Source organism: Anolis sagrei, chromosome 1 (genome assembly GCF_037176765.1).
Source record: "Anolis sagrei isolate rAnoSag1 chromosome 1, rAnoSag1.mat, whole genome shotgun sequence".
Lineage (NCBI taxonomy): Eukaryota > Metazoa > Chordata > Lepidosauria > Squamata > Dactyloidae > Anolis > Anolis sagrei.
In genome coordinates, this window is record NC_090021.1 from 291827229 (window position 1) to 291842257 (window position 15029).

Genomic DNA, 15029 nt, shown 5'->3' on the forward strand with positions numbered 1-15029 from the left:
CCCCTTCAATCAGTATCACAGAGTATTTGAAAACTGAATCCCTATGTTGATTTTGTTCACAAGATGAGCAAAATATTGACTCACACAGCTATATCTGGATTTAGCAAGAGAAATTAATTCTTGATCTCCGGGAGTACACATGTTCAATCCGATAGGAAGCATTTTTTTAAGCGCAGCTACAATTAGAGAAGTCTGTATTGAGTACAAATCTCCTCTGCGTTTTGATTTCTTTCGTTCTTGATCATGACCACCAGACTACAAGAGGGAAATACATAGGAAATTAGTAGTTAGTTCATTCATTCATACCAAAAAAGCTCTGTTTCTTAAATACTCAGTCAAAACTAGTTCATATTTTCTGTTATGAATGGTCAAACTTGGTAAAATAGAAGTGAGTTAAAGAAATGCTGTAGAAAATATGTAAATACTTTGTAATTGACTTTACAATAGAAAATCATTAAGTACAAATAATAATTTTCTAGAAGCGATACATCCCTATAAATACATATGTATCCACATGTGAGTAATAGGATGAAAAATTAGAACAATAACATTTGAGTTTCTGAGAAGACAAGTCGATGTTTCTTTGTGGGAAGATCCAATAGTGGACTTCTTCTGAAAGTACAGAAGAACCCTTTATCTGAGAAATAGAATTATTAATATCCCCCACTGCAGTCCCTAATGAAACCTCAAAATGGCTCTAGAAAATTGGGTAACTACACAGTGTGGAAAGCTGTAGAGGGAAAGAAAAGAGTAACCAATTCTGATGTAACCACTAATGCAAAATTCTATTTAACTTCGAGTCTTATATGCATGTGTGAAATGTATCTGCAATACTCTTTAAAAAAATCTTACAACTGCGAAGTATTAATTCAACAAGGCCATAGTTTTAAGTATGTATACCCGAAAACTAATCTGTTTCAGCTCCACTGCTGATACAGAAATCTAGGCATCACATTAGACTATCAGCAGATTGATTCGCCCACTCAAAAAATAAGGAAAATAAGTCTTAGAAAAGACACAGTAAACAGATTGCACATCAACAGTACTTCTATCCTGTCCCAGTCAAACAATATAGAATTTTATTTTAAATAACTGTTTCGATTTAAAGTAGCAGATAAAAACTCTGAGCAACAACATGGCTCTTACCATAAATAGAACCATACTATGAACAAATTTACATAGAATAGCCACAAATAATGGATATTTTCTGAATCCATGCATGGAAGATACACACATTGACCCCACTGAGAATTGTGCCACATACATGAATTCAGGGTTTATAGCAAGTAACCACTACAAACAGCAGATACTTGCTATTAACCTGTCACATATTTTGTCTCTGCAGATGAAATGCTGAGCAGAGCAAATATATATATACTGTACAAGCTTGGTACACTAGTACAGTAAAGCCATTAACACTGATTTGCAAATAATTACCACATGATTCTATTCTACTGTAATAGTACACACACACATACTCAGTAAACTGTTGCAAAACTTTCTTTTTAATGGCCTTTAGACATTCCCATGTGTATTTAGCACTTTAATAGGAATATACATATGATGTGATAGCTTTCTTCAGGAATTGGCAACCGCACGATTACTTCTCCTTTAAGCTTTGTTTGTGGAAATGCCTTTTTAAAAGGTTTCTATAGATGCAATGAGTTAATGGCTCTAGATTTAATGAAATTAATTTGTATTCTACTTTGACAGCAGACAAACAAATACCACAATGTACTACAGGGATCCAGTGGCGTCACGTGCCTCTTAATCAGGGGAGGTAACTGATACAACAAGAGATGTTGTGGATGTTGTGGTTGTTCTCTTTTCTGGTCTTTGGAGAACACTTTTCTACATAAAATACTTTTTTTTGCATTTACTTCAATATGTTACCATAAACAAAATAAATTATAATGTATGATGAATATATGCTCAATTCTGTCTCTGCCACCACTACACAGAACAATACACTCTGTTGATGACATTAACATGATTGCAAATTGCTCCTTAAAGATCTGCTCATATTTATTATCTTCTATTTGATGCACATCAAGAGCATTATTCCTCCTTTCCTCTGCTCAGCTATCATTTACTTCATTCTCTAATAACACAAGGATGGAATTTTTCATCTGCCTCTATCCATTCTCCAATCCCTGAGACAATTATTGTGTCCCCTTGTCTACCATCATTTCAGGCTGTAAGGAGATGAACTGATAAATACATCACTCTTATCACTACAAAACTACAGTCCCTCCATTTCATTTTGAAATAAACCTCTTGTTTAGGGAGTAGAGATGGTGACTATCAGACCCATGGTTTTTCTTCTCAGACAACAGCAAGAAGGCTGCTGCTTCCCCTACTATCACTCTGGATGGTCATTAGTCAGCAATGTGTAAGGGGTGGTGTGGCTAGGGTTGACTCTATTGCCAAATGTTGAGAAATTGCAATATATTGATAGACAAACACTGTGACCAATAATGGTGCAAATGCTTTCACTGGCCTGATTTAGACATAAAGATTAATCATTGTTAATTTATTTGTTGCATTTTTGCTAGACCTGAATATTGAGCTCTTGAAAAACCTTTCAAAATATTTACAATTTTATACTATTGAAAATATGAGGTTTACTAAAGATGTCAAAGATGCACAAAAGTCATCTTTCTGCAGCCCCCAAATTTTCCAGCTGATGTTCTACTGGGCTACAGCATCTTCAACCTGGAACTATTGCTCGTGTCTTGCAGTTTCTGCTGCCAGGTTTTGCCATTTATGATTTAGTCCTTTCCAAGATGTCTCATTTACTGCTGCTAATACCAAACTTTTTATTACTCACGATAATGGTAAATGTTTCCCTATGCTGCTGGAACTACAATATGGTATGGTCTGAGGTGACTAAAACATAACAAGAAACAGATGTAAACTGAGGCTATAGTGGATGCAAAAGATATTCCACTAAAAGCAGGGAGTCTTGAATTTGGAAGATGGTCATGGAGGGTGATCAAACACTACAATTGTTCTTAAAACATGTGAAGTTATGGTACTATTAGAGAAAAATGCATAAGTAAATCTGCTATTCCTTTGTGTAGATTTTACAGTTTCTATATGTAGATGCACTTCATTTACAAAAGACATTACAAATATAATGATGGTCACTGCTTTGGAAAGCAGTCAGCTGCCCTACAACCTATCTTTGAATTATTTGATGATGTTTTTTTGTCCATTAAATCCCATTGTTACCCTCCAACCTATAAGAATTAACAAGTTGTGCATAAATGTTCCAGGGTACCCCAGAATTGTTTTGTTTCAGTACATCTCTTTGAGAAGAATGTCAGCAGAGACAGGAGATAAAATTAACAAACTTCATTTATATTAGTTGAGAACAGTAATAGTGATAAGCACAGTACTGCATTATTTCTCTCCATCCCAAAAATGTTCAATATCCCAGCACATCCATGAATCTGTTGAACATACACTTCCATATTAATAAACTAAAATAAAACAGTTTACATAAAATGAGGATGGTAACAGAGGCAGAAGAGAGACTGGTTGAACTATTTCCCCATAGACCCATCCATGAAATCGGTGTTTATCCCTATAAGGAACAGGGTGCAAAAGCATGAAAGCAGTTGTCCTGGTAACGTCTGCCTGAAAGCCAATTGGGCAGAACATGTACCTTCCCTTTGTGACGCCACTGTGATCAATGGAAAGAATGCTCAGAGCCTGGTTATATCTAAAACTAAAACATAAAGACACATCATGCACTTCGACCTGTACCTTTACTTGCATGGCCTGTATGAAAGAAAGAAAAATACAGGGAAAAAGTAATTAAAGCTGATGAAAAGATGGAATTTTACATGTTAATCAGAGACCATATCTACTAATGCAATACAGAAAGACTAAAATCTGATAGCTATTTACTAGTTAAGCCACATTGAATTCAACGAGATTTACTTCTTGGTACATACAAAATTGCAATGTAAAATCTCTTGCACTTTTGATTCACTATTATTAACACAGCCGAAGTATGTAATTATACATTTTCTTAATGAAATATTTATTTACACTTATATTAGGGATTTTATTTCACTGTTACATCTATTGAGTGCTATTTCTAAAGAGAATATAGTGAGGATTTCCATTCCTTACTATAGTTATATTCATCACACCACAGTTATTTTCAATTTAGTAATATTTAAACAGAAATGTTGTGTATAATGTTGAAATGTTAAAACATTAAATTGTCAAAATATTAAATCAATGAATGTTTAACAACATGCAGTTGCTAAAAATTGTCAACACACAACATTCACAAAAATGCAACAAAACATGTTTCACTTTAACAGGATAAACTAACATTATAGAAAACTTTGTGCAGGTTACAAGAAAGTTTTTGTTTTTTACGTTTTCTTATTGTTTTTGCCTTGCTAGATATATAAAGATCAGCAACCCAAAATGAAGACTTAAAGAAAGAGCTCTAAAAATGTGCTATAGGAAAATATGATATTGAATATTTTTGTTCCATGGATTTCAAGGCATAAGAATTAAGCTCTTGCTAAACTGCCTTTCCTAGTGAAGCCTTTCCTAGGCTTGGATGCTGTATGGTTTCTGGTGCCAGGTCAAACTTACATTTTCTGAGTGGTTGTCTAACTAGATGTAATTTGGAATATTTATTACTAGTTTGACTTTTTCCTCAGGTTTTGCTGCATTAAAATATTACTGTTACATGCTTGATCATTCTTCTGGTTTGGAGATAGTGCTTTCTTACATTTGACCAATGTTTTCATTTGGATTGTATCTGACCTTTTTGTCCAACTGGTCCTTTTGAGAAGCAACTTTGTGTACAAGAGAAAAACATACAAGAATGTATGCCTATTGCTTCTGTTAAGCATAAAGATCACACTAGACATAATGTTAATTGTAGGATGTAACCTATATGTAAAAAATTATAAGTAGCACCTGCTAAGGGAAAAGGTTAGATTAAGTCTGCAGTGGATTGGAAATATAATTTTTATGATGCCTTCCATGTGACTGATAGCCAACATACCAGGTGCTCTGTGCACTGACTGAGAAGTCTGTATGCAAAGGGAATTTGTAGCACCTTTGAGACGGAGAGAAAGAAGTTTTATCATAAGCTTTTGTAAACTTTACCTACTTCCTCAGGTGCATGGAAGGAACTAGTGACTAGGAACAGACTTTTGTGAGCAGAATAGGTCATGTCAAGGTCCCTTCTTACACAATAGTTCACTCAATGAATTTGAGAGGCTAGAAAATCCTTTTCCATACTGATATTCCAGAGTAACGTGGCTAAATTTTTAAATTGAGCTTCCTTCCTGATTAAAAGGATGGACTTCTGCAATGCATGTTACATTAAGCTACCTCTGTACCAAGTTCGCAAAACTCCAATTAGTTCAAAACACAGCAGCTAGATTGGTTACAGCAACATCCAGGAGTGAGCATGTTAGACCTATCCTAAAGTCACCACTGGTTGCCAACTAGTTCTCAGGCACAGTTTAAAGTGTTGGTTTTGACATTTAAAGCCCTACATGGTTGGGTCTAGGTTACCTAAAGGATCACCTTCTTCCATACAATCCACCATGAACACTGAGGTCCTCAGGGGGGTGTCTACCCCAGCTTGCCAGAGGACCTTTCCATTAGCTGATGCAAGAGTGTGGAATGACCTGCCAGAAGAGCTTTGACAACTAGATCAGCTGTTGGAATTTAAGACACAACTGAGGACCCATCTCTTCTTAACAGGCCTACTGGTTAATTTTAACTTATGAATTTTTCACAAGTTAAATTATCAGAGTATTTTAATTTGTATTTTAACTCTGTATATTTCATTGTATGATCTTCTAACAGTGTTTTATATCTTGTTTTAAGGATGTTGTATCCAGCCTCAAACCACAGGGAGAGGAAAGTAATAGTGTACATTCATTATTATTATAATAAAATAGAAGATAAGGGTTAAAATTTATACTGAGGATAGAAGTACTTTGGCTAACATAATAATTCAAAGTATCTATCTAAAGATGGTAATAGAATATTCCTACAACAGGAATCATGTATGTATTTAATTTGAACCATTAGTAGTATCAACAATTATGCTTGGCTATTGAGAATGAGTGCAGTGATAACACAAGCAATTCTTGCTAAGTTGTGAGGTCTTTATATGAGGATTCCCCAAGTCCAATATTTATAGGGAAGCTGGTATATTAAATTGGTGATATTATCCCTCTCCTTACACATCTCTGGCATTTTGGATGAAACATATTTGAACTGTTCATTTGATAAACAGCAAAAGTCAAAAAGTTATAACTCAGACAAAATATTTCTGGAGCATTCATTTGTGGATGTAGAGTACAAGTCAGTCAATTCTGTCAATGACAATTTATGAATGTGGAACAAACTGCTCAGAGCATTTATGGCATTGACTGCAATATGAACACAAAGAAAAAAATAATCAAACCAAAATATTGGGATATAAGAAAACATATGGGGTTTAAAATGAAATATTACAAGTTCTGTCAGCTCTTCATACCCATTATGTACTAAACTAGATAATGTTATAGTTATGGCAAATGCTTCTGGCCTTGTGTAATTTGCTTATGCTACCTCATAATAATTTAAATGTATGCATTTGGACTATAATGGATAGAAAACATTATGAAGATAAATATTTTCAAATCTCATATCCAGTGTAAAACCGTATGTATAATTAAGACAAAGCTTCAGAAAAGGAAAGCAATGGAAATAGGGTGTGTACCTGCAATTTTACAAAATAATCCACTCCATTGCTCATTACAAATCCCGCAGGCACCTTATCATTGCTACAGTTCCCAAGAAGTTGCCAGAAGTATATTACTTTACTTGGGTACAAGCGTCATAAACTGCTCAGAGGAGTGCAGGACCCTATCAGCTATTAGCCATATTGTTCTCAATTAGAACAGACTATATTCTACTGTTACTGCAAGATCACTGTCAACCCACAATACTTGGCTCTAGAGCACCTTCTAATCTATATAGAGCAGCGTTTCTCAAACTGTGCTTTTCCAGGTGTTTTGAACTTTAGCATCCAGAAATCCCAGCCATCTTACCAGTTGTTAGGAATTGTGAAGTCAAAGACATCTGGAGGAGCACAGTTTGAGAAACTCTGATATAGAGAATCAGCCAGTCTAGACCAGGTTTGTACAACTCTGGCCCTCCAAGTGTTTGGGACTCCAACTCCTAGAAGTCCTACCCAGCTTGCCCAATGACCACAATTCTGGGAGTTGAAGCTCAAAACATCTGGAGGGCCACCGGTTGTGGAGGTTGAGCATCACGTTAGCCTAGATATATAGACATTGTCTATTATTCTACAGACTAGAGCAATGAGTTACATTGCATTAAACTACTCCACTATTAAAAGACCCAACTAGTACTGACAGGGCCCTGCAGTGTTCTTAGAATAGAGAAGGACCCAGCTGGTCATGTTGTATAATTTGCCCTACCAAAACTGATTACTGTTAAAGTGTTACTGGCTATGGAAAAGCTCTGCAGTCATTGCATTTCAAGTTAAAATATACTTTTGTGGTTTACTTGAAAAGTGACTGCAGAAGTAATGTCATTATTTGAAATTAATTACTTTCTAACTGAATGAAAGTTATTTGGACTGACAACCACAGTTCTGTTTAAAACTGAACTCTCTGTATGAAATTTTTGATTTTTCACACCTAGAAAACACATAGTACAAACTTAACATGGGTGAAAGAATGAATGGCATAAAAACACAATGCAAAACATTTAAATAAATGACAGTCCAATGTGTGAAAATACATTTTAAGAATGGAGTAATTCACACATTTCTGCAAAATGTCTAAATATGTTGAAACAGAATATTTTAAATGAACATCTCATTCCTAAAGAGTTTAAGTGTTGTGCAAATGATCAAAATGAAGTACGAAAACCCTGATATAGTAAGAACAGTAATGTTCTGCACAGGATAAGTATAGGTAAAAGGTAAAGGTTTCCCCTGACATTAAGTCTAGTCAAGTCCGACTCCGGAGGGTGGTGCTCATTTCCATTTCTAAGCTGTCTGTAGACACCTCCAAGGTCATGTGGCCAGTATGACTGCATGGAGTGCCGTTATCTTCCTGCCAAATCGGTAACTATTGATCTACTCACATTTGCATGTTTTCTAATTGTTAGGTTGGCAGAAGCTAGGGCTGACAGCGAGAGCTGCACTGGATACTTTACGATAAAAGCAAATAATTACTGCTGCAATGTTTTGACAGCACAAATTGCCTACATTAGAAAGGATAGTGAGATGGACAGATGCTGAATCAAGCATCTACACTTTAAAAATCTACACTTCTTGCAACCTTGCAAGTAAATCATGGTCTCGTGGGAATGATGTGGGACATTCCCACACAAGAGCCACTTTCCTAAAGCATTTCCACAATATGGGATTAGTGGTAACTTACTGACATGATGATGGCGAACATTGCACAGCTTTGAAATCACATAATTTCAAAGCAGTTTGAAGCTACAGTTCTGTGTGGACACTGTAACTTCACCCTCCCACTATGCCATTTCTTTCCCTTTTGATTTTTTTTGTTTCATGTTTGAAAGGCAGTGGCAGACCAACAGTGGGTATCACAAGGTGTCGTGCAGTAGGATTTGGTGATGCTCCTGCTACCGTACTGGTTTCCACCTCTGTGTGATAAAGTTCACAAAGTACTTAAATTGGTTTGATCAATTCATTGATGTTATTTTATTAATAAAAAGCCATTTTGATAAATTTGGAGGATTCATAATTCATGATTTTTTTTACTACCAGGCAATTCATGCCTGGAAAAGACAAAAGGCTTGTATACTGAAAAGGAGGGGATGTGCTTTCAGCTCTACTTGTAACATTCAAAACATTTCATCATAATGAAAAATGACACAAAGCTTTTCATGGTTTTTTAAAAATCAGAAACCTGAAAGAAGGACATTGAATTTGATGACCTCAATAATTTGTGCAGAGTGGACTGATTTTTCTTTTGCATAATTTATTTTGCTTCAATTAGTCACACAGAGGAGCATAAAGAATTAAACTCAAAAGTTCTTTTGGACACTGCAATTTGTCCAGATATTTCTAGACAGTGGTTCTCAACCTGTGGGTCCCCAGATATTTTGGCCTTCAACTCCCAGAAATCCTAACAGCTGGTAAACTGGTTGGGATTTCTGGGAGTTGTAGGCCAAAACACCTGGGGACCCACAGGTTAAGAATCATTGCGCTAAGACATTTTCAAAATTCCACCCCAATTCTGTGGGAGATGTTTACATACATAAACAGTTCCCCTCTTTTTTAGTCAAGATAGATGCACGCCTAAACAAATTGTACTTTTGGTGAGAAAGAAGATGCACATTGTATCTTGAACTACCAGTTAAACACGAGGACTTAAAAGTTAATACAGTTGCACTGGGATTGTGTGCTTAAGAATTGTACTTTCTCACATTTGGTGAAATTATGATACATATTTATCTGGCTTTACATACGTGTACAATTTTAAATTATTTATTATATTTATATCAACTGCATTCATTAAAGTGGCGGCAAGGGGCTGTAGTTCTCTGGTTACCCATTAGCCCAAGTCGATATGAATAATGGTCCAAGGTGATGTAACAGTATCTGGAAAGTCACTGGTTCTCCAGCCCTGGATTAGAGCTCTGACATGACTGGAAAACTAGGTACAGATGTCTGCCTTGTGATTGCAATGAGTACCCTTGGTTGATGTTAGTACTGCTGAATGACCTTAAACACCCAGGAAGAAATTCTATTTAAAATGAAAAAAAAAAGCCTACAGTATATATAATGCATTAATTGGTAGATACTGCATTGTATTTAAATACTATGATATAAACACCTACACAAAGTTAAAAAATAACAGATTAATGGAGTGGAATGTATTTTCAAAATTGATTTGACACAAATCTGTTATTTCAGATCAGCCCAAATAAAGCAGCTTTTCAGATCAAAGTTTGCTGACTTACCATTCCCCTTCGAACAATCTGCTGCCATATTATCAGAAAAGAAAAGTTAAAAAAACAACTTGCTCAGCTTTAAATAAATTCATTTTAATGAATATTAATAAAGAGCAATGCATAATTAAAACACAGCAATCTACTCTACCAAACTTAGAGTTGGGTTCAAATGCCACTATATGACAAAGCCAATATTAATGATATTAATCTTCTGCATATTATAGCCAAGTTATTGTACTATACTACCATATTTCAAGTATATATTACATTTTCCATTTCCATTACATATCTTAATTGCCTAGCTTAATAATCTTTAGCTAAGGAACGCACAAACCACTTTGCTAACCAAAGGAAGTTATTTGATAGATATTTGAAAAGGCTTTTTGTGAAGGATTTTAAGTCTTCTTTCTCCTTTTGTTGTTCAGACATCTCATTCAAACAGTAAGAGGCAATCAATTTTTTTTTAAAAAAAAACCAGTATCTTTAAAACCAGAGGTATCTTCTGCTTCTCAGTATTGGAACCTAGATGATTATTACAAAATAACCAAATTCTGAGAGCAACAAGGACAGACAAACCTGACTCTAGACTGGAACAAAAGTTTCTCCTGTTTAGAGTCCATGAGGAATAGCAGCAGAAGTAGCGCTGCTTGTTGCTTTTTCCTACTTTATCCTCTGATAGCCTTATAGTGTTTTCAGTTTCACTCCGAGTATTGCTGTATTGACCAAGCAAAAGCAGAAAGCTAAAATTCGAATGTTTGCCTAGCAAAGTCTCGCTTATCCAACCTTTGCTCATCCAACGTTCTGTATTACCCAACTCAGTCTGCCTCCTGCCCAGATCCACATCTGTTTCAATATATTGCAATGTTTTGGTGCTAAATTTGTAAATACAGTAATTACTACACAACATTACCATGTATTGAACTGCTTTTTCTGCTGATTTGCTGTACATGATGTTTTGGTACTTAATTTGTAAAATCATAACATAATTTGACATTTAATAGGCTTTTCCTTAATCCCTGCTTATTAGCCAACATTTTCACTTATCCAACATTCTGCCGGCCCATTTATGTTGGATAAGCGAGACTCGACTGTACTTCATTGACTCGGCCAAAGCTGAAGCATCATCATTGAGGGAATAGATTCTCATTCCTTTTTTCTTCTGCCCTTCAAAAAGGTACTGGGGTTTATGCATACAAAGTAATGAAAAGAAAGTCTGGCCTCCTTCTTTCAAGCTCCAGATTCCATAATCATTGTAATTCATAATCCATTTTATGTCCAAAGCATATTAGATAATATTTAGGGGGGGTTTTGTGTGTGTCAGGAGCGACTTGAGAAACTGCAAGTCGCTTCTGGTGTGAGAGAATTGGCTGCCTGCAAGGACGTTGCCCAGGAGACGCCTGGATGATTTGATGTTTTTTATCATCCTTGTGGGAGGCTTCTCTCATGTCCCCGCATGAGGAGCTGGAGTCGATAGAGGGAGCTCATCCGCCTCTCCCCGGATTTGAACCTACGACCTGTCAGTCTTCAGTCCTGCTGGCACAGGGGTTTAACCCATTGCGCCACCGGGAGCTCCTAATATTTAGGCAGCAACAGACTTACTAAAATCCACAATACCGGGGAGACTTCTTTCCATATAACCATAACAGGATTAAAATGTGTGTAAGCACACTATTTATTCCAGTAAAACACTAGTTAGTGGTATCTTCATTGGACATAAAGTAGATCATCATGAATAAGGAAAGACTACATGGTAATTGCCAATATTTATCACTTTCTAGCTTGTAAAGTGGATCAGACAAGTAAAATGATATAATCCACAGAAAAGTAAAATCATAGAAACCCACTAAATCAGCCAACAAAATAAAAATCAAGATTCTTCTTTTTAAAAAGGAAACAACAAAAGAACTCAAGTAAACAATAAATAGAACAATCAAACCTAAAGCATTGTACCATAGCTGACATCATGAAAAGACCAGTGAAATAAAATAGTTTTATGTTGGTGCCTCACAGCACAACCCTAAGTATATCAAACCAGATCCCTATGCATTCAATCGGGTTTGCTGTGGGAACAAAAACAGTATTCGAGCAACTGAGAAAAAAATGAAAAAGGGGTTCCTTGATTGTTAGGAAACAGAAATCTATTCAAAGCAAATTGATAAGAAGCCTACTCTTTACTTTACCAACTAACCAGTTTAGCAAGGTCATGAGCAGTTGGGCTCACCAGATTTTCTGTCCATATGATAGCTTTCTTTCAAGAAGTCATGTGCTTTTTATGAACTTCAGAGAAGACAGCCAATTACTGTATATACTCGAGTATAAGCCAATCTGATTATAAGCCAAGGCACCTTATTTTACCATGAAAAACTAGGAAAACTTATTGGCTTGAGTTTTAGTCAAGGGTGGGAAATTTAGCTACTGGTAAATTTCAAAATAAAAATAGATACCAATAAAATTACATTAATTGAGGCATCAGTAGGTTAAATGTTTTTGAATATTTACATAAAACTGTAATTTAAGATAAGACTCTGATTAAGTCATTATTCTAACCTTCTTCAATGTAAATGTACTTATGTATCATTCCAATAATCACCATAGTTTATTTTAACTATACATTTTGGGGGGAATGCTCTGTGTATATGAATAAGGAAAAGTGGGAAAGGCCGGTGACAAGACCGGGGGGGGGGGGGGGGGGGCAGGTGAGCGCTGCACTGAGAGGAGGAGAGGAAGGTGCACACTGCATGAGAGAGAGAAATAGAGTAAGGAGAGCTGGGTTGCTATGCCGAGAGGTGAGGGTCCTGGCAGAAAGGCTTGGGGTGGAAAAAAGCCCTTCTTTCAGCCCCATGCCTTCCTGACAGGACCCTCACTTGAGTATAAACTGAGGGAAGCTTTTCCCAGATGGATTGATTCAATCTAGGAAGCTGCCTTGAGGCTACAAGATCTGAGTAGGGCTGTTGAGGATAGCGCTGTTGCCATAAGCTGAAGTCAACTTGGCAGCAGTAAACAACAATACCAAAAGCAACAGCAGTGGCATGATGGAGACATTGGAAATGTCCTGAACTATAAGAACATATTGCAAAACTATGCAACCACACAACACACTTATGAAGCTTTTGATAATATTCCCGTCTTCCCCCAAATCCCCAATCTTCTCCCAAATGAATTGTTGCTATGCGTGTTTTCTAGTTAACTATGCAAACTTCATATTAGCAATCCTTGAAGCCAACCTCTACAGGGATATACATTCCATACCACTGCATTGTACTTGTGGCCCTCAGCCACAGCCATCTGTGTGTTTTGAGAAGGGCCACTTTGAGCTGTTTCAACAAGAATTCATTTTGTTGCACAGAATTGTCATGTGTCTTGTTTAGCAGTTAATGGTGGTTGGTGGTGGCAGGCTTAGCAGTTGATGATGGAAGGGGTTAATGTAAGTCTTAGTTCTGAAGGGCTGAGTAATCTGTAAGTAAGAGTTTACTGGTGAAAGCAATTAAGGGTGGAGGCATGCAAGGGATAGGTTGCAGCTGGATTTTACTGGTTATAAGGAGCTAGCCTAGAGACTGATCTCAGGAGAAAAATATTTGTTTTATTTTGGTGGTAGATGCTGCTGGTTTCCCCCCAGGTTTGTGGATTTTTGGTATCCTGATCTACCTCCTGAACTCTTCAAACCTCAGAAGCTTGAATCTCTGGACTGGCTATTGACTACATTATAGAATCTTGATCCTTGGACTTTATTCATTGAACTCTCAGCGTTTGACTACTGGGCTGGACTTTTTTTTTACTGTGGTGTTCTCTTGAACCTGCATCAGTGGTTGCTCTCAGTCTTCATTTTATATTCTGTGGCTGAGTGCTATCCTTGTTTTATATTTTGGTAGACAGTAAGTGCTGCTTTAATTAAAACAGTTTCACACAAGCTGGGTGTTTTTTTAGTTCACCTCTGCCTGCTTACTGGCAGAGCCCTGGCAACATGACAGAAAAAAGAAGTCATAGCCTTCTTTCTGCATGTGGTATATGTTTTTCAATATCTCTGAAAGTGGATCTTGAACGTTTCGCCAATTGTACTGATGGCAGGACTGGAGTTGTGACTAGTGCATATGCCTTTGACCGCATGAAGCATGTGAAATGGCATGTTTAGATGCCAGCAGAGAAGGAAAGCTGGTTGAAGATGTGCTGACAGTGATTATTGAGACACAAAGGGTAAGGGATTCATAGTTACAGATGGCACCTTTTGAATCTATTACAGGTGTGGAGAACCATTTGGGTCCAAAGGCTGAATCCAAAAATTGAAATGATCTCAGGGGGACAACTTTACAGCTGGGCAGGGCAACAAGCAAGTGAATGAAATTTTATAGTCTATGCTTGTTTGTGTTTTCAGAAGTAAAGCAGACCTTAAAATGGAGGACAGAATGCAATGCAAGGCCCTACATCTATTAGGAAGTAAAGCAGTTCCCTAACACGAAAAAAAAGTACAGACAGATTTACAAACCATACCTAATATGAAAAGCAGGGTATGCTTGTCCACTCAGTAAAAAATATCTTTTTAATGAAAAACCACTCAGAGGCAGATTTTCTTTAAGAAATTCAAATGAAACACAGTGCTCAAATCGGAGATTATAAATTGCAGAAGTAAACAGTTGGGAAGGACTGCTTTCTCTTGTACCGCAATTGCAATCCCCAGTGAAACCACCTAATGTTCACTAAATTTGTGTTAATAACAAAAACTAGTCCTAAAACTTAGAAAATTCCCATTCCAATAAAAGTAGTAATGATAAATGTCACTCATTTCTGCTTCTTTATTGTTATGTATAATGCTGCGTCCTGTTTATACAAATAGAGCAGGACATAGCTGTGTGGTTAAAAAATGGCAATTCTTTCTTTTGTCCCTTCCTCTAATGAAAAACTCTCTCCAGAGAAGCTCTGATGGTTGTTTGAAAGGCAATACTATTGTCCTATACCCCTTTCACCACCTCGGGTTTATCTTCCTTTAGCCAGGGCTTTGAACTACAGTTGTATTGCTTCCCAAGTTTGATAGT

At 36.6% G+C, this 15029-nt stretch overlaps 1 protein-coding gene across 1 annotated transcript in view; it reads right to left on the bottom strand.

The window, feature by feature from the left end:
* Positions 1-15029, bottom strand: part of RYR3 (ryanodine receptor 3) — a 326090-nt gene that overhangs the window by 62363 nt on the left and 248698 nt on the right. The window contains exons 70-72 of the mRNA XM_060760068.2: positions 10012-10032; positions 3772-3786; positions 85-255 (exon numbers count right to left, since the gene is read on the bottom strand). Of these exons, the coding sequence (XP_060616051.2) occupies positions 85-255; positions 3772-3786; positions 10012-10032 (207 nt within the window). The remainder of the gene's footprint in view (positions 1-84; positions 256-3771; positions 3787-10011; positions 10033-15029) is intronic.